Source organism: Parasteatoda tepidariorum, chromosome 4 (genome assembly GCF_982258835.1).
Source record: "Parasteatoda tepidariorum strain Cologne lab strain chromosome 4, Ptep-v5.0, whole genome shotgun sequence".
Classification (NCBI taxonomy): domain Eukaryota; kingdom Metazoa; phylum Arthropoda; class Arachnida; order Araneae; family Theridiidae; genus Parasteatoda; species Parasteatoda tepidariorum.
The window spans coordinates 10,143,333-10,164,922 of record NC_141758.1 but is presented as its reverse complement, the minus strand read 5'-3'; the positions used below and the strand labels follow the sequence as shown (position 1 = coordinate 10,164,922).

Here is a 21,590-nt window from a genome sequence, read left to right as displayed (position 1 = left end):
TTGCCCACTACCAATAATAGACTTCAAACATTGAACTCATACGAACTTTGAACTCTTAATTACAATTTTCCGTCAAATCAAAATTTTATGACAGTTTAATATTTGTCTTTTAGTGCATTTCATTTGACTGATTTTGTTTATTGTTTGATTACGATTCACATATATTTCATATAAGGTTGTTTTAATTTTTGTGTATAGATTCTTAAACTGAAAATTTTCAGTAATTGATTTATTGCTGCATTACTTTTGAAATTAAAGTTTGAATGAATGTAATAACATTTTATGAACCCCCTAAGTGTTCATAGTGGGGGAGGATGTTTCTGTTTAAAGAATTGTGTGCTGCCATCTATATTTCCTTTGAAAATGTCACGTGATTAGTAAATGTTTCATGCAGTTAGTTCGCTTTAAAATGTCGTACAAATAGGTATTGTGTTTGTCGTGTTAGTATTTTGTGTATGTTTAAATTTTGTGTTCGTCATTAAATTATGTCAGTTTTAAGGGGTCGTTAGTTTCAATTATTTAGTAACCAGACGAGAAAACTTCATGGAGAATTCTCTCTCATCTGCGTTAGTATGTTAAAGTTGGAAAAAAAACTTTGTTCTAAACCATAGAGTTTCAAATTCTGAAGTCCCGCAGTGAACTGTTAGTAAGCACAGCCAGTAGAACACTGAAGTTAATCATCGCTGGCTGCGGTCAGTAAGCGGGTGGGTGACCACTTTGATCAGACCTGCGCAGGGACCGAAGGTGCACGGTATCGTTCTTCGTTAAATTGTTCCATCTTTTTTATAACCGTCGCTGCACAGCCGACCCAATTTTATGTGTTTACGACTACTATCGTTCTAATCCGTAGCCTTGTAATTTTGAATATAATCCAGAAGACAAGGGAACTCCTGGATCAAGTATTGGGAGAAATTTGCCTTCGTGGAGGACTTTTTTTTTAATGGAACTAACCCGCATTTGCGTGACATAGAGAAGAAGACCACGAGAACCCTCCACGGTTAGCCTAACGGCAAAGGGACTCTAACCCTTGATCCGTCTATCACTGAGCATATTTCTCGTCGGCACTGCGGTCGATCCAAGCCGGATGTGGATTTCGTATCGACTGGGATTCGAACCCGGTTCGCCTCATTGGAAGACGAACGCTCTATCACATGAGCCATCGCGGTTCAAATTGTTCTATTGTAAAGTTCACGACTTCACGCGCACGATTCTTCTGATCATCCTTATGGATGTTTCCCTGACCGTCGTCAATACCCCATTGCACAGCTCTAGTGCGACGTAAATAAAGTATACTACCTATCTATCAAAAATGCTGATTTTTTTAGACGATCTAAATACAAATAAACTATTGCAAAGATTACTCAAGATGAACTCACTTGTTTCGGAACTTCAAAATACCAATTAGAGGTGAAACAGAATTCGTCATGAAAAGTTTCTCCCGCGGTATAGTGTTCTCATAAAAAACGATTAAAAATAAAAAACTTACAGCAAATCCTTTCATCAGACTTATCGAAGCATTCATAACTACCGTCGCAAACTTGCTCTTTTGGGATGCATTGTCCAGACTTGCATTGGAACTCCCCATCCTCACAAGAATTGGGTTTGCAGCCATCTTCGTCTTCCCCTTCAGAGCAATCCTCCATACTATCGCAGACCCAAAGCCATGAAATGCAAGTACCATTGTTACATTTGAATTGTTGGGGTGAGCATTCTTCGGAAGGATTGAAATCTGAAACAGAAAAAGGCTTCGCATAGTGTAAAGTATTTTTGGTAATTGTCCATATAGTTGTAGAGTTCATATATCTAAAAAGCATGGTTTCTTAGGACAAGTCGGCGTTACAAAAGACCAGCTTGAAGCGACTGCTAACCCCTGATTGGCCAATTCTTAAGTTAGAGAGCATAAGTCATCGAACCCTCGGCTTGAACGACGACTGGCGTCCGAATCAGCTGCTGTTGGACTACAACGTAACGTTCACGAAGAAAGCAATGGCGGACAACATTCAACAGAGCATAGAAATAGGCAAGATTTTGATTTTAACATTAAACATAGCTTTTTCTTCCTCTTCTTCTTCATTTAGCTAAGCAATAATGTGTTTTTTTCTTGAACAAAGTCATTATTTGCTCTCCAAAGCACTGGTCGACAATAACAAAATCGATGAAAATTCAAAATAAACCTTTGTTTACGTTATTAACGCATGCGCAATGCGAGATAATGTCTGCGTTGGACCAACTGCTCGCGCTGAGCCAGCACCAACTACATCAGAAAGCCTTCACATGGTTTCCTATAAGTAGTCTGCGCAGATTATTTAAAAAGCGAACCACTTGTGCACATGAACCCAAACTCTATTTAAAAAGTACTTGAGAGAAATGTATCATATATATTTGAGAATTGAATCTGTAGTGGTTGACAAGTAAATAAAACAAACCAATTATATTCATAAATTAAAAAAAATTTTAGACATATATTTGCCACCTCTTTCTAATTTTTAATAGATTTTCTATTAAAGGGCTTATTCGTAAACTGGTTTACCTTCATAGTGGTTTGACAGTGTGGAGGCTTTCAGTTATAGGAGGCGTTGGCTGAGTTTACAAAACGGCACTTTGTTGGCGTCAGCGGTACGTCAACTTCTCGCTGACGTACAGAGAAAGCGCTTGTCTTAGGAAACCAAGAAAATTACTTCATGTGGCTCCCAGAATGCATGTTACCTTACGGCGCCCTTGTGGCAGAAGTTTTTTCTTATGGTCATGAAATGTTTGTACTAAAAACCTCTTTTCAATAAAACAAAAATATTGCAGTTTCAAACCTTTCATCCTAAAAAGATTAAAAATTATTTTTTGAAGCTTTTTTTAAAAAGGATTGTCACTCAGGTAAAATGACCACTTAGGTCCATAATGACGTTTTAGATGACGTCACACTAGCGATTAAGATTAAATTTCATTGTCCATTAAAATTTCATGACGAAGGTGGCATTTTATAATTGCCTGGATTTAAGATTATTTTTACCTTAAGACTAGCTTCATTAAAGGATTTTTTTTACGCTTGAAAGCCCTAAGTCAATTTCGGTTTAAGGTTTATATACAGAATATTGTTTTCCAAGGTTCTGGATTAGGGTAATGTGCGCAGAATAGAGCGAGTGGTCACAGATCTCGTTTCAGTTTCGGAGGTTTACACGTGAACCGGATAACAAACTTTTTTAGGTTTACATTAAAAGGGTTTTGCTATGTAAAAGTAAACCTTATTTTGCTATCTGTGATTGAACTGCATGTGTTGACAGAAATGTATCCACCCTCCATTTTTACACGCGCCTGGTATGATCAAAACAATACTTGAAAAGCCCCCATCATTTAAAGTTAAACGAAGTCAATGTGAGGACAAGTAAGAAAAGAGTTGTACCAAGTTTGTGCATCGCTTCAACTCCCAGAGCTTTGTTATCTTAAGGGTATTCAACTTGTATTTTAAGGATTCAAACCAAGTTTCTTAACCCAAAATTATCCACTTGTTAATGAATTATTCTCAATTCCAGACACTCTGGGGCAATCACTTTAATAATTTTAGTTATCATCAATGCTATGCTAACCTGACATGCAGAAATATTATGAAAAATATAATCAAACAAACTTTAGAGGATGTATTGGGGGACTGTCTTTAATGGCTCGTTTCAACTTGGATGTCTCAATTTTAATGAGATTATGGTTTTGTAACTTTTATTATGTCTCTTATAAATTTTTCTACTTTTACTTGCTCCAATTTTATTGTAATTACAATTGTACTTTTTAATAGCTTTTAAAAGTACTGTTTTAATATTTAATACTATGTTGATCTTTTGTAAATTTTACATGTTAATCTTTTAATTCTACTTTTAACTGTCACTTTTAATAATTTAATGTTTCAGTGTTGCTTGGGAATTTCACAACTGTAATTCTAATTGATTTTAACAATCCCTTTAACTATTGATTGCATATTTTAACTTTGCAATTTTAATTGAATGAGTACTTTTACTACTTTTTCGACTGCTTATTTTCTTAGCGTTGCTTTTAACTAATTTTTGTCTTAGTAAATTTTAAGCTCCCAAATGATGCTATTTTATAAGGGTCTGTTGACCTCATTTTATTGATTTTAAATCACTATAAGGGTCTTTTGGTCCTTTTACTTGTTACTGTCAAACTCTGTAATCTTCATTGTCTATTCCATTTTTTTCGTGAGTGTTTGTTTTCTGTTTTTATATTTTGAATACGTTTTTGTCTTTGTTGTTTTAAAAATATGTTTGTCACTATCTCATATTTTAAGTTACTTGTTTGGGTCTTTGAATTAATGTTGATATTGTTAGCTTGAGCACAACTACAGTAGCATAAGAAGATTGGTAATTTTTGAGCCAAACCTATTATGTTAATATCCTTCCCGTTGATTGTCCTATGTATCGGGCTGTTGCTGTTTATTTTGGTGTTTTAATTCGAAAAATCGAAATTTCGGACTCATACATTCATAAGTCCATATGAATTGGCCAATTCTGCAGAGTATTACATTTCGTTCCAAAAAAAAATTACGAAGAATGGCACAATTAGGTATAGGCATTGATGCAAACAATCCTTACGTACAGTCCTTACAGTGTTATGTACAGAAATATTGGATGGCCAGGGAACTAATGGCGTCATAGCCAAGCTTCTGGGCATTTGTAATAAATGAATATTAAGAAGCCCAAACAATCTCTCCTGAATAAACTAGTGAAATCATATTTTCCAGATTGCGACATATTTTGAGGTTTTTGAGTCTGACTCAATAGCTTAAAATATCATCTGAACAAATATTTTAACAAAGTACAACCCCTTAAATCTTAGTACGTGAGAAACCTAATCATGGGATCAAAGGTTGCACTAATGTCTCTTACCACAGTCTCTCTCATCGGAAAGATCATAACAGTCATGACGTCCGTCACAGATTTGGAGTCTGTGAAGGCAAGTACCCCCACACCGGAAACGATCTTTTTCAGTGCACCATGGAGGGCAACCTTCTTCGTCAGAGCCATCAAAGCAATGTCTTACGTGATCACATCTCTCATAAGGAGGTATGCATGATGGAAAATACATACTTTCATTTCTGCAGAAAAAACCTTGGCAGGTTGAGGCAGCTAAATGTAATGAAACAAACGAATTATTACTTTCTTAAAAAATTTACAGACACTAAGAAATATGGCTCACAAAATCGGCTTACATGGATCACAAAAAATATGACTCAAAAAATTGGATTAGGGTTTAAAGAGGCTGAGGGAAACACTCGATAAACACTTAAACTCAGCATGACTTAACTCAAGAATGAAAATTATATCTGGAACAACAAATTCATAGAATTTCCCTACATTCACTCACAACATTCACAACACTTATTTATTATCCCTGATCTATTCTGCTTCCCTGCTGTATGTATCTATAGCAAATATTATCCCGAGAATATTCGGGAGAATTCGTCAGTACATTTTCTTTTAACACGCTTTTCTCGTAAAAAAAACAATCTGCTGTGATTGCCAAGTTTTGTTTGGGAGTTTTTATGATGGATTACGGGCATGCTCACGTGCTTTGTACAATTGTATGTAGGATGGTTGCTGAATTTACATTGGAAAAAAGAGTAGTTTTTTACTATTAAATGGCGTATCACTTTACTGGTGTTTGGAAGGTATCACTTTGTGTTGCCCCTCGTTTTAAAAACTATCATACAAAGACTAAAATTTAACTTTTTTCTCTTGCCCGAGATAACTCGGGATAGGAAACTGGTGTTAAATTAAATGTTTTTTACAAATAAAAAAAAATTGAAATTCAAACTTAAAACTTGTGTATTATGTTTTGCTTTAGTTCCTTGTATGTATTAATAAACAAAAAAAATATGTTGATGTTTGGCATTTTGTTCAAGACAATTGGCAAGGGAAGCTGTTGAAACTGAGCTATATATAAAATATGGTACTTGCTTTAAAATAAAGTTCTAAATATTTGCGGCAAATAATACCCAATTCTAAATTTCATTGTTTGGAGAAACGATGTTTTGAAAGCCCATAATACTGAAATAAGATAATAAAGTATGTAAAAACCAAAGAAAAAGGTTTGCGAATGAGAAAGAACAAACAGCCTAGTAGCAAAGTAAGTAAAAATGGATGAAGCATCCTAGGATCGGAAAATAAAATTATGTTGAATCTATGACATAAACAGCATAAGCCAAGCTGTTAGTAGTGAAATTAAATGTTTAATTATCTAACCACGTGTGATTCACAGAACTATCCAACTAATTGTATTGTTATATCTTTTACTCTTTCTTTTTGTTACTATGCAGATTTTTTTCCGGATAATATACTTAACTATTGTGCTTAATTTTTAACTTTAGCATGATTCCCAAAATATTATGGTAGTATAATTTGTTTTGGAGAAAATGTCTTATTAAGCAGGAAATACTAAAAATAGAAATTTGTAAGAAGATTCCGATACCGTGCCAATTTTAGAATCATCTGATTTTCTAAAAAAATGCAATAAAAATACGCAATTTCCAAGCTTATTTTGATAAAGAGAAAAAAATGCGGCAAAAAGACTAACATATTTTTTACAGAAACTGTGAAAACCAATTTTTCCTATATTTCGTCAACAGAGGATATTGCAGATTTTCAGAATGAAATCTGTTTGATCGAAACATATTATTCCTTGAAAATGGAAACGAGAAAAAATTATTTCTTATTATTTATCTAAGCTTATTTCATTTATTTAATGATAGCGGTATCAAGGTTAAGGACATGCAATGCAAATCCCGTTTACTATTATACTATAAATGCATTAAATCATATAGCTTGAATAATTTATTTTAAGCAAATTATATTACAATTTTAAGCAAATAAGGGTGTAAAAATAAACTCAATCGAAATACTCCGAAAGTATACCCTAAAATATATGTAGAATAAACTTTGGAATCGATATATAAAAAATACCTTTTCAAACAACTTCGAATAGGACGGAAACGCTAACTTGTTCGAAATAACAAAAGAATATAGATATATTCTTTGGAAATAGCTGTCCTTGTAACTATTTAATTTCGATTCCTGGTGCTAGGGGACATTCCATTTTAACATTCGACTTTTGAAATTTCAATTGTAAACGGAATATTTTTATGCCCTTAAAAATATTAAGGCTTGCAGCAGAAAAAGAAAAAAAAAATTCTGCATTGATTTTTTTTACAAAGTAGTGAATTATTATTTTATTCAATCTAAGAACCTGTGCCTATAACTTATGTAAAACTTATTTTAATATCGAGTGAAATAATTTAATATGTTCTGTTACTAAATGGATAATCCCAAGAAACTGAATCGAAACTATAAAAACTTCCCTGATTTGAAATTTAATAGATGATAATAAAAATAGACATGTTTTGAGTATTCAATAAATAGAGACAAAATTTATTCATGCCTGACAATGTCTTGAGAATGGGAGCTTATATTTGAACGCTCGAGACATGTCGACTTATACTTCCCTCTTCATATTTAAGACAGTTTTATCATCAATTATACTGTTTTGCATTTTGGTCTTGATCATTATTTTCATAAGAATTTTACACTCGTTAAAGTAAACTTATTCATTTTAATATATTAGCAGGATTTATGTGGTCTTTAAAAACGTAAGAGCATCAATATTGTTAAAGTTATATTTAACTTTTTGAGACCAGATATTTTGAGTTAATGAAATTAAATATTTTATCTTTTAAGCTTTTATGTCCCCATTTCGGTATCTTAGGGACTTTAAGAGCTCTGTTTAAAAAGAGAGTATCAGATATATATAAGAAAACAAAAATAATCATATTAGCAGTATTTGGTGATAAATGTAGCTTATCGTAATTGAAGAATATGCTGTGCGACATTTTATGGTGGATTTGCGAACGTAAGTCTCAGAATGTATTGAAACATGAGGATGCTATTTGCATATCATCTTTATCCAAAGAAAACCATGTAACCTAACTATCTAGCATAATGAAGCGATTTTTTAAACAATGAATCATACAATATGCAACATATTATTTCAATATCTTATTCTTAAACATAACATATTTCAATGTTTTTAAAATGCCGCTAAACATTCAGCAATTCCTTCAGGTATAGAAAAAAGAAATATCGTAAATTAAAGAAAATCTTGTGAATATTAGAATTGCTATACAATCTACATTTTATTTTTCAAGCACTTTTTTTCCTTCAATTTCTCTTGCCTAGAAGACTCGATTAAAGCTGTAAAAAATTATTATCCCTTAAATTTTGTTTATGGCTATAATAAGTGAAGTTAATTAGATTTTAGCATGAAATCCTAGAATGAATATAGCAAAAACAACATAATTTAAATAATGTCAGATAAAAATTCATGTATTTAAATTCTAAAAGCTTAGAAAATCATAAATAATTCATAAATCGATTCAAATTGTCTTTTCAAAGGAGATTAAAAATATTTTTACTTTTTGGACAGAATATTGTTAAAATTTTCCATTTCCTAGAAACGGCGAGATATTTTCTATTAACTATTAGTTAAACTTCTCCGGGCAGTTACGAAACATTATTTCAATTTTTTTACAGTCAGAGCTTGGTTGCTTAGCAACCTAGTAAAATTAAGAATTCCTCCTTTGAATCAGTCTATGGGCTAACTTAAAATATTCATTTGCGTCGGCGACTTTTCTTGGCTGTTTTCTTCCGCCATATATAAACCTTTATTGGGACCCAATTTTCGATCAATTTTTTTCAAAATTTTGTCTGACCCCCTATTTCAAGGATTCCAAATATGTAAAATATATATAGTCAAACCCCGCTATAGTGATCCCTCAAGGGACCGAAAGTTTCGCTCACTATAACCGGGAGTTCACTATATCCGCTATGCGGGCAATTTAACTAATGGTTCCCAAATTCCTCCCTTTTATTACACGTTATTCAAATAAATGACTGAAAAATATTATGTAGTAGCAAAAAATTTGTTATTTTTTATTACTCTTCGTCCTGCGTACAAAAAAAAAAAGAAAAATTTGTAATCTTTAGCTGTCGAGCAGTCCTCAACATCAGATATGGAAACATTTCCCGACTCTCAGATAATTTTTCCTGAATTTCTGTTAGTCCACTTTTTAAACTTGTCTAATCTGCCATTCGAGCACATAAAAGTAATCTCATAAAATCGCTTAGCAAATTCATCGACATTTGTCCAGATACTGGAAGATTACGGCTTCTTTGAATGATGAACCACTTCAGTAATGCTTCTTCAATATCCTTGTGATCTGATTTTCTCAACTTTTTTCTGCCCTTTAAATTTTTTTTATGAGCAGAAATTGTTAATTGCCCATTTTTCCATATGTTACGTGCTGTAGATTTGGATAGTTTATATTCCCTGCAAATATCAGCTTGATTACATCCATTTTCAATTTTTCTGATTATGCCCATTTTATCATCAATGGAGAATATTTTACTTTTACTGCTCGCCATAGTTAAATTTGAGACACTTGGTTGCAGACTATTCTTAACTGCACTGAGAGAAAAAAGGAATTGAAATGAGGGCCTTATCAACACATATTAGTGTCCAACTCTTTGACCAATAATGAATAATTACTCATTCCCTATGACAGAAAATGCATATTGATCCCACTGACACCTAACAGGTGCATCATCTGCCTGGGTTGGAAACATCTACTTGATTTGTTTAGGGAGGGGAAAGTAAGATAAAAGAAGCAAACAAGAAAAAAAAAATAATTATGATGGTTTAAAAAATCGTTATATGTATTTATTTTGAAGTAGAAAGTTCAATATTATTACAAAAGAATGAAGAAAAAAATCAGTCGAAGGCAGAAAAAAGTTGATTATATCCAACATCATCACTTTTTTGGTTCACTATATCCGGGAGTTCACTATAGCGGGGTTTGACTGTATATATATATATATATATATATATATATATATATATATATATATATATATATATATATATATATATATATATATATATATATATATATATATATATATATATATATATATATACAGTGAAATCTCCGTTAAGCGGACATTCATGGGACCAAAAACTTTGTCCGTTTATGAGAGTTGTCCGTTTACGGGAAGGGTGCTCTAATAACGAAATTTAACACTGTAAATTGTTTTTAGAATATTCTCAAAGATGTAGAAGTAATTGAATAATATCTACTAGGATACTGTAAATATCTACAAGAATATTTGTTTAAACAATAAGAATGATAAAAAAAAGAATATATAAAGAAGTTTGATATAAATACATAATTCTGGATGTAGCTACAGATAAATAAATATAATTTTCCTATTAGCATAGATACTCAAGTTAGACATATGATACCAAATAGGAGCGTACTGTCCTCAGTCCGTTTCAATTATTAGGTTCACATCCCCTTACACCTACTTATCATTTGATAGGGAACATGGTTAATACCTTCTTGGAAAATAAATCTCCCATGATTCACAGAAAAAAAAGTAATGCATACCTGTAAGTCGTGAGGACCTATGGAGATGATTATTCACAATTGATCAGCTATCAAGTGTCTGAATAAATGTTTCATTTATATAAACACCTCAAAGATTATACTTCTGTTCTCTTTTTTTTTACCCCAGTTGTGTTAAATACAGTCTTCAAATTGATAAGAAAATTAAAGAAATTTTCAATGGGGAAGAAGCATTGAGAGAAGTCATTTCAACTTGAGGGGTTTCATAACCTGTATGGTCCAGATGAAAAGATCAAAAGATGCCGATGTCAGAATTATTTCAGGAGTGCAGTACCATTTTCTCTCCTTTCTTTACAAAGATAAGGCAAGGTGACAGGAGAAAGATTGATTTTTCGCTGGTGAAATAGCTTAACAATATTTTTAGTTATGGATAAGGCAAAAAGTTTTATTTACATGCTTTAAAAATGGCGAAAAGTTGCATTTTTTAACTTGCAATACATTTAGAAAAACTAGTGTCCGATTTGTAGAGATAAAAAACAAGGTTTCAGGATCAAAATAAGTGTCCGCGTCCAGTTACGGGAATGTCCGCTTTGGGGTGAATGTACGTAATGGTTTATTCATGGAAGATTCCCGGGGAATTAAAAATATTTCCGTATTGAGAGGCGTCCGTTTTGCAGGAGTGTCCATAACAGGAGGTTTCACTGTATATATATATATATATATATATATATATATATATATTATATACATACATTGTTCATAACTTCCTCGTATTTTAGGTGAGCTGCGTTGATTCTGTTTTATTTGTTTAAATTACAAATTTAGAAGAAGAAAAAAAGTTATCTACATAGCTTTCCGGCGCTTTTTTCTTGTTTCGTAGGAATCAGTGCATAGGATAAATAAAACAATTGATTTAACAACATTCCTCAGTTATTACTTAATTTGGAATATCTCTGGACCTTTCATATCGCTAAGCGCGATAAAATAAAAATAAATGATAAATTCGAAATAGGAAGCAGTATCCGTTTTAAAACAAGGGCATACTCATTTCCGAAGTTAATTAACGGACGTAATTAAAATACTGAAAGTTCTTATCGCATTTTAAATTCTTTTTTCCTTCATTAAATAGGAAAAAAAACTTTAACTAGGTCAATTATAAACTGACACGATAATTTATAGCGCCAAATTAAAAAGATTTATTGCAAACACGACATCGAATGCTTCAGAAACTCATACCATCAAAGATGAAACAAAATAGCCGAAATACCTCTATGGCAAACAATAGACGCAGCCTTGTAAATGTACCCTCAAAAAATTGGTTCAGCGCAAAATCTTAATCTAAGTCAATGGAACCATAATACGGAGCAAATTCATTGCAATTTGTTAATAATATGTAAAAATGAACCATGCTTCGCTGTTAAATTTTAATTTCCTGCGATCATGCATAAGATGTTTAAGTTTGCACAACAATATGGTTCACCAAACCTCGCATTAGAGTTGTAGCCAGTTTGCACAATAGTGTGGCTCAAAGCGTTCCCAAAGTTTCTAACTAAGTTTAGATAATTATTAGTTATCGTAAGGGCCGCTGTTTCGGGTGCAACAACCATTTTGCTTTGCTGCGCACGATATATAAGACTTAAAAACATTATTCGATTGAGACTTATCAGCTATGTTATGTTTGTATAAACTTTAGCATCCAAAATAGAGTCTCGATGCTGCCATCTTGGGTGGCAGAAACTAGACGTTCAAATCAACATGACCAACGGTTTCTCACCCATTGTGGTGGTTCTGAAAGAGTGGATACCACCTCTGGAGAACGCACTAGGTCTGCTCATCGGCAAGATCTATTGTGCAGCTCATTGGAAATAAATTTTTTTTATATAAACTATGTTAAGACAGAACTTGAAGTCAAAAGAAAAAAAAACTATCTTGACCTATCTACTTCCCACTAAAATGCAATGACAGAGATTTGATATGCTGAATGCGCCATTTTCAATTATCGAAATCAGAAATCATTATTTTGTAACCTCGCGTTTTATTTAATGTCAAAAGTAACAAAACAAGACGGATGAAAGAGGGAAAAGAAACGATGAAAAGCGATCACGTGTTGCTAGATCATGATTATCAAAATTTCAAAAAATATAAATGTCTCGATTGCAAAAATATCATTTGCAAATAGAACTGTTATGCAAGATAAGGTCATATCTTTATAGACTGTTAGCGGGGAATTTATATTTCATTTATTACTTCTTAATGCGTCACGCATTCTATAATCTTAAGCTTCAAGTTTTATTTATTTATTATTTTTTCTTCAACTGCAATTGATTTTTTTTTCTAATGCAACAAATCGTTCATTTTGTTACGATTAGCAAATTAAGAAAATGTTCTTACAATTGATTATAATATTTATGTATTTATACACGAGACGATCTTTTTCCCCCCTGTAAAGTATAGACTTTTATGAGGAAAAAACTAAGATAACAGCGAAGTTACACTGGGGAGTCCACGTGCGAAGCGAGCAGATTTGGAGCTTCCAAATATTTTAAACTACAGATAAAGTTTTATTTACTGCAATTTGATTCGTCAATGCCATATCTACAGTCAGGTCTTCCATCGCATACTTTTGATTTCGGGATGCATTCAAGAAGCCCATGTGTAAACCTTTCACATCGAAAGTAGGATTCCAAGTTACAAACTCTGGAATAGCAAAGGCGCTCGTCACTCTTATCTTCGCAATCTTTTTTTCCGTCGCAAACATTCAAATCACTGATACAATTTCCATCGCCGCACTTAAATTGGTATAGGCAATCTGCAACAAAAAAAAAATGAATAAATAAATAAATTCTTTAAAATAAATATTGATTCCAGTTACAAAAAGGTAGGCTAATAATAGGCAAGAGGGCCAAAACTTTTGATTTTTTTTAATAATTATCTATGATTTTTTTTATTTATTTATTTTTACTGGAAGTAAAACAGTTATCGAAATTTCATCTTAATTGTCACGAAAATGTTTGAACTAAACACCTTTTATCAATAAAGTAAAAATACTGCAGTTTCAAACCTTTCATCCTAAAAGGATTAAAAAATATTTTTTAAAGCTTTTTTCTTTTAAAAGGATTATCACTTGGGTAAAATGGTCACTAAAGGCCTGGTTTCTTAGGACAGGACGCCGTCAGCTGGAAATCAGCGCTAACCTCTTATTGGTCCATTTGTGAGTTTGATAGTATACGTCATCCAACGGTCATCTTGAACTACAATTGCCGTCCAACTCAACTGCAGTTGGATTACAACGTGACGTTAACCACAGAAGCACTCTTCATTTAGCTCAGCTATGATGTGTTTTTTCTTGGACGAAGTCATTATTTGTTCTCTAAAACACTGGTCGACAATAAAAAAATAAATACAAATTCAAAATAAGTATTTGTTTACGTTATTAACGCATGCGCAATGAGAGATAATGTCTGCGTTGGACCGACTGCTCACGTTGAGCTAACAAAAAAGTATTTTTTTGGCGTCAGCTCTGCGTCAACTTTCCGCTGACGCCCAGATAAGGCGCTTGTCCTAAAAAACCAGACCTTTAGGTCCATAAGGACATTTTAGTTGACGTCACATTAGAGATAGGATCAAATTGCATTGTCCATTGAAATTTCATGACAAAGGTAGATTTTAGCCGAGCGTACAAGACTTCGCGAAAAGAAACTTTATAATTACCTAAATTTAAGATTATTTTTACCCTAAGACTAGCTTTATTAAAGGATTTTTTTATGCTTGAAAACCCTAAGTCAATTTCAGTTTAAGGTTTTTATACAGAAGGTTGTTTTTCAAGGTTTTGGTTTAGGGTACTGTGCGAAGAATAGAACAGATGTTCGCAGACCTCGTTTTAGGGTCAGAAAGCTTACTAGAAAACCACATAACAAACTTTTTTAGGTTTGCATTAAAAGGGTTTTGGTGAGTGAAAATAAACCTTATTTTGCTATCTGGGTCTGGGATGTTCGGGAGCGAAGTAATAAACAGATTCGGAGCTTCCAAATATTTTAAACTGCAGATAAAGTTTTATTTACTGCAATTTGATTCGTCACTGTTATCTTCACAGTCATATCTTCCATTACATACGTATGCTTTCGGGATGCATCTTCCGCTACCACATCGAAAGTTGGATTCCAAGTCACAAACTCTGGAATGGCAATCGAGTTCGTCACTGTTATCTTCGCAATCTTTCTCCCCGTTGCAAACTTGCCAATTATTGACACAATATCTTGAATCGTGGCACTGAAATCGGTGTGGACAATCTGTAACGAAAAAGAATAAATTATTGAAAATAAATATCGATTCCAGGAACAAAAAGCTATTCTAATAATAGGTAAGAACACCATAACTATTGATTTTTTTTATATAATATTCTATGATTTTTTTTATTTATTTATTTTCTCTGAAAGTATATCAGCCTGCTTCTCTTTCCTTATAGTTCTTTTTCGTTTTTCTCTTCCCATTTATCCCCTAGAAAAATTTGCCTTAGGTTTTCCATAAAAAGTGCCGTAGAACTTTCCTATGCGGTTTTGCCAATGGAAAAAGTTTGCCATGCGCTTTTGCCATATAGGTATGGCAAATACTTGTCATACATGTATAGAAAACTTTTGCCACATGTATATGGCGAAATTTTACCATTGACAAAACCCCCATAGGAATATCCTATGGCATTTTTTTATGGAAAACCTATGGCAAGTTTTCCAAAAAATTTTTACATTTGCCATATGTGTATGGTACATTTTCAGAAGGGATTGTCTTGCCACATAAATAGGATTATTTAAACTATAAACTTTCGATCTTACTCCCTTGAGTAGAAAAAAAAGGTTTTCATATCATTTTTTTTGTATGAAACTGTACTAACCTCATTTCATGCAGGAAATATTTTTTACTAATATCGAGCTATTTTAAAAAAAAATTGCTTTAAAAAATGACATTTTGATTCTTATTTTACTCGTTTTCAATTCTTCCTTAATTATTGATAAATTTAAACTTTCATATTGTTTATATGAAATTTCATAAATCATATTTCGTATAAACTTTCTCTTTTGTATCAAATGATTTCTGTAGTATTTTTATATACTAAAAAAAGAAGGGATCTAAACTAACATCAGAACAGTAGGCCAGCATCCAAGGTTTCGTGGCCAAAATTAGCAATTCGATGAAATTTGTTTCAAAATTTGGGGCTTTTTTGTGCAGGTAGATTGAATTCACAGTTGAAATTTTGAAATACACTAAAAATACCAACAAAAATAAAATGGCGACTGAAATGTGGCGAGCAAAAATGAAAATAAATAATATAGCAAGTTTAAATAATTAAATATAGCAATGAAAATATTATAACTTTCGTAATTTTATATTAAAAATGAAAAGCAAATTATATTTCCGAAGTAATATTACAAAATAACGCGAAAACATGAAAAAAAACATAATTTTTGTTTTTCTGTATATTTAGTTCACCTTTGCAGTATGAGCAAAATGGGGCTGGTTTTTTCGAAAGAAGAAACATCAAAGAAGACAACAAAAAAAAGTTTAGCTAATTACCTTGTGAAACGTTTTGGAACGAACTAAGTTTTGAAAGTTATTCAAACATTGAGAAATGTCAAATGATAAGATATAAGCTCTTAGTTTGTCAAGAGTACTGACTAATCCAACAAATTGAAAATTTGTACTATAATTTCAAGCCTTTAAGTCTAATAAAAATGTAACAGTAAGGTGAAATTCTTATATATATATTTCTGAAATATAAATTTAAAAGTTACATTAAAAAAAATTTTAACATATTTTTTCCTACATTGACTTTACTACTTGTCTGTCCAAAAAGTAAATTTCAATGTTTGGAATGATTATGAATACTTAATTTGGGCTATATTAAAACTGCCTACACATATTTTAGTTGAAAATTTAATTTTGAAAATTAATTAGAGCGTATGAAAAAAAATATATACGTATAAATGAGGGTTTCCGGTATTTGATCTGTGTCAAGGGTCTGCTCTCGCAAATCTAAAAGCCACTTATAACTATCTGATTTTCGTTTCTATTTCTTATTCATCGTCCAAACTGACATATAAATGTGACTGCAAAAGCAGTAAGAGCAGCACTCTAGCTCATTTGCAGAAACTTTAGCGAGAGCCTGTCGACATAATCCTTTACTAGATAAATAATGTCAGTACCCAGAGGACAAGTAACCTTACGGCAACCTTGTGTTGGAATTTTCATCTAAATGTCACGAAAATGATTGTATTAAAAACCTTTTTTCAATAAAACAAAAAATATTTCAGTTTCAAGCCTCTCAGGATTAAGAATAATATTTTTTAAAGTTTTTTTTAAAACTTAGGTCCATCATAACATTTTAGTTGACATCACACTAGCGAAAGGATGAAATTGCATTGTCCATTAAAATTTCATGGCAGGGTGGATTCCAGCTGAGCATACAAGACTTTGCAAAACGAAACTTTGTAATGACCTAGATTTAATATTATTTTCACCTTAAGACTAGTTTTATTAAAGGATGTTTTCACGCTAGAAAACATTAGGTCAACCTAGCTTTAAGGTTTTTATATCGAAGAATGTTTTTACAAGGTTTCGGATTAGGGTAATGTGCGTGGAACAGACCAGATGGTCTCTGATCTCGTCTTAAGATTACAAGGCTTACTAGTAAACCACCTAACAAACCTTTTTAGGTTTACAGTAAAAGGGTTTTGGTGAGTGAAAATAAAACTTATTTTGCTATCTGGAATGTTCGGGAGCGAAGTAATGAACAGATTCGGAGCTGTCATATATTTTAAACTACAGATAAAGTTTTATTTACCGCAATTTGATTCGTCACTCTTATCTCTACAGTTAGTTCTTCCATTACATACTTGTGATTTCGGGATGCATTTCCCGCTTCTACATCGAAAATCGGTTTCTAAGTCACATGCACGGCAATCGCTTTCGTCACTGCCATCTGCACAGTCATACAATCCATCACATACATTTAATTTAGAAATGCATTGCCCGCTTCTACATCGAAAGTCGGTTTCTAAGTCACATGCACGGCAATCGCTTTCGTCACTGTCATCTACACAGTCATACATTCCATCACATACATAGAATTTAGAGATGCATTGCCCGCTTCTACATCGAAAGTCGGTTTCTAAGTCACATGCACGGCAATCGCTTTCGTCACTGCCATCTGCACAGTCATACAATCCATCACATACATTTAATTTAGAGATGCATTGCCCGCTTCTACATCGAAAGTCGGTTTCTAAGTCACATGCACGGCAATCGCTTTCGTCACTGCCATCTGCACAGTCATACAATCCATCACATACATTTAATTTAGAGATGCATTGCCCGCTTCTACATCGAAAATCGGTTTCTAAGTCACATGCACGGCAATCGCTTTCGTCACTGCCATCTGCACAGTCATACAATCCATCACATACATTTAATTTAGAGATGCATTTCCCGCTTCTACATCGAAAATCGGTTTCTAAGTCACATGCACGGCAATCGCTTTCGTCACTGCCATCTGCACAGTCATACAATCCATCACATACATTTAATTTAGAGATGCATTGCCCGCTTCTACATCGAAAGTCGGTTTCTAAGTCACATGCACGGCAATCGCTTTCGTCACTGTCATCTACACAGTCATACATTCCATCACATACATAGAATTTAGAGATGCATTGACCGCTTCTACATCGAAAGTCGGTTTCTAAGTCACATGCACGGCAATCGCTTTCGTCACTGCCATCTGCACAGTCATACAATCCATCACATACATTTAATTTAGAGATGCATTGCCCGCTTCTACATCGAAAGTCGGTTTCTAAGTCACATGCACGGCAATCGCTTTCGTCACTGTAATCTGCACAGTCATACATTCTATCACATACATAGAATTTAGAGATGCATTGCCCGCTTCTACATCGAAAGTAGTGTTCTGAGTCACAAACTCTGGAATGACAATCGCGTTCGTCACTGTTATCTTCGCAATCTTCCTCTCCGTCGCAAACATGCTCATCACTAATACAATTTCCATCGTCGCATTGAAATTCGAACAACGAACATTCTGTAACAAAAAAAATAAAAAAAAATAAATTCTTTAAATTAAATATCGATTTCAGTTACAGAACTGTAGGCTAATAATAGGTATTAGAACTAAAACTTTTGATTTTTTTTTTAAAATAAAGTTCTATGATTTTTTATTATTTATCGTCAATCTTAATTTCGACAAAATTTTCTAGCGAGAGTACTTAAATTTCGAACTGATCATGAAGCCGATGCTAGTTGCATTTCTTTCCTAAATTATACAAGCGAACTTTCTAGCCTTTTTATCACCAATCCAAACTTTGACAGTTTTTGCTTTGTCGGCAATCGGTTACTTAAACAGACACGAAACTAAAAGGAAAGAAAAGAAAAAAAGAAATAAAAAGAAAGAAAAGGAAGAAGAAAAGAAAGTAAAAATTTAAAACTCATTCTTCTAAAAAGACTAAAAAGAAAGAAAAGAAAAGAAGAAGGAAAAGAAAAGAACGTAAAAAATTAAAATACATTTTTCTAAAAGCCTAAAAAAGGAAAATAAATATATTTTTAACAGACAGAAAAAGAAAAAAGTTCAGTGCAGTTTCATAATAGCCGCGTGAGACAACGCGTTCAATAAATTGTAACTCGATCAAATAGGTTAATTTTATTACGTAAAAGACTAGGGAAAAAAGAGGAAACATATTTTAAGAAATTTTTTTATGTTTGTATGCCTTTACACTATATAAAAATTTAATTCAATTTACTGTCGTTGGTCAGGATTTCTAATGACAAAGAAAGATTATAAGAAAAATAAAAATATACTATTCAAGCAATCTTTCGAGCAGTTTGATGACATGCAAGCACCTTACTTATGATTTGAGCTTCACAATCAAAATGTGAAGAAAAATATCCGATATTGGGCATAAAAGTTCTGAAAACTAAAATGAATCATTTTTATGTAATAATTAAACATGACTAAAAAATAAGGAAGTTAAAATTTTGAATTAAAAAAAAACTTTCATCGCATTTATGAATTTAATTGCCTGAAGTACAGTAGGGAAGAGTGGGGTCAATCGTAAAATTTTTTGCCTAACTATTTTTAACTAACAAAAAATCCAATATATTATTAGTATTAACTGACAGACGAGTAAAGTAGACTATCCTCTACTAGAAAAAAAAAGAACCTTTTTTTAAATGTTATTATATTAGTTATTAACAATTTTTGACAGTCGTGCACCTGTTACAATTGTCCCCACTTACGGGGTCAATTGTAACAGTTCACAAATTCAACTAAAACATAGTTAATTATACATATTATCATAGTTGTGATATATTTTTTTATTGATCAAAATAGTAATGATATTTTAGGAGTAAAAATAATAATGAGCAGAGACCTAGAGGGTTAAACTTTTAACTTTAAGAGGTTAAAAATTTTAATTTATGCTGTGAAAGTTGAAAAATAAAATAATGCACATGCTACATAATATAAATGATATAGGAAACTATTGGTGGTTCTTAAAGAGTTAAGTAATGGTTTAAGATTATTTATTTTCAGCTGTTACAATCGTCTCTTTACTTACTGTTACAATCGTCCTCAAGACGCCATTTCAGCTTCATTTGTTAAAAACAATTGTAGTTAATTAACGAAACTAATCTTTTTTTTCTGAAATGTAAATTAAGGTGTCCAATTACATATTCGGTTAAAATTTTTTATTTGTTTAAACAAAATTACTTTGTTACAATATAATATTCTAAAATCAAAAAAAGTACTTACGTAGCGTGAAAATATCTTTAATGATGTAACTATTTCAAAAGTACATAAAAATGGTTGCCAGCAGGGGTGTTCATGTAGATTTATTAAGTACACCTTGTGCGCAATCTAGGAACCAAATATAGAACCCGACACTCCAAATTTTCGGTCTGTTACAATCGTACCCTGTTACAATCGACCCCACTCCTTTTCCTATTATTTAGCCCTTTATAAAGCTTTGGTCAGTATATTAACTTCAAATTTTAAATAAAGCTGGGAAACCAAGATTTGTCCGACCATCTACAGATAAATTCAGGGAATACAAAGAAGGGTTTTCCTTTACATGAATGAGGGTAACAATAAAGGTTAGAGTGTGATCAAGAGGTCAACACTAGAGAGCTACTTTCTCTTGTACGTTATTCGTCGTTATTTCTACGTCCAAATTTACTACCAACTCTTTTTTGTCGGAATAGTTTTAAGTTCCACCACCAAAAGACAACAGTTTTAAAAATCAAATTAGCTTTTGGGTTATAAACTATATTAATTTTACTTAATAAGTCAATCACAATCCCAAAAATATTTAATCATAACATAAACTCGAAACAAATGGCAGTAAAAAGGTTTATTGAATCTCAGGTCTATCACTTCCGAAAACTCCTCCATGTGTTTCAAAAATGATGGGACCAGGGCCTGATTGTCGATTAGCCCCAATAGGTATGTACCAAGGGCCCACACTTTCTGGGGGGGGGGCTCAAAAATTAGTAAAAAGTCCACAATATGACTATTTTTTTAAAATCTGAAAGAAACAGTTTTTTTTTTTCAAAAAATGCACTTTTTTAAAATATTTTTTTATATTGTGATAAACCAAACTCATATACTAAACAAATTCGAAAGTGCAGCTGAATTTTAATTGGCGCAATTTTTACGTCAACGGCTTAAGTGAATGCACTGAATATGCACTGTATATTTAAAAGTGTAATATTTAAATAAACTCTTATTTAAATGTGTTTTATATTTTCTATGACTACTACAAATTTTGCTCTTTAGAATATTTTTTGTGTGCATTTTTTAATAAAAATTATAAGTAATAACCTTAATATTTTAGCATACATGCAGAACGTATCGTTAAATCTAATGAAAAGTCGGCTAGCTTTGTGTTGGTTTAAGTACTGAATAAAAAGAATAATTACAGCTTACTATAAAAAATAATTCTACTTTTAGCAAAAATCACTGATTTTCAATTGTTTGTGGTGACTAAACTATTTTTATTTTGACATAACATTGTTTCGTTGTTTTATATTTTGCTTCAATATATAGATACGAGAACTTTATCTTAACTCTTAACTT

General features: G+C 32.3%; 1 protein-coding gene across 1 annotated transcript in view; it reads right to left on the bottom strand.

The window, feature by feature from the left end:
* The window catches only part of LOC147810665 (uncharacterized), a 35,564-nt gene that overhangs the window by 11,032 nt on the left and 2,942 nt on the right, over window positions 1-21,590 (bottom strand). Inside the window, exons 3-7 of the mRNA XM_087160459.1 lie at window positions 17,289-18,542; window positions 14,515-14,742; window positions 13,023-13,262; window positions 4,887-5,126; window positions 1,487-1,729 (exon numbers count right to left, since the gene is read on the bottom strand). Of these exons, the coding sequence (XP_087016585.1) occupies window positions 1,487-1,729; window positions 4,887-5,126; window positions 13,023-13,262; window positions 14,515-14,742; window positions 17,289-18,542 (2,205 nt within the window). The remainder of the gene's footprint in view (window positions 1-1,486; window positions 1,730-4,886; window positions 5,127-13,022; window positions 13,263-14,514; window positions 14,743-17,288; window positions 18,543-21,590) is intronic.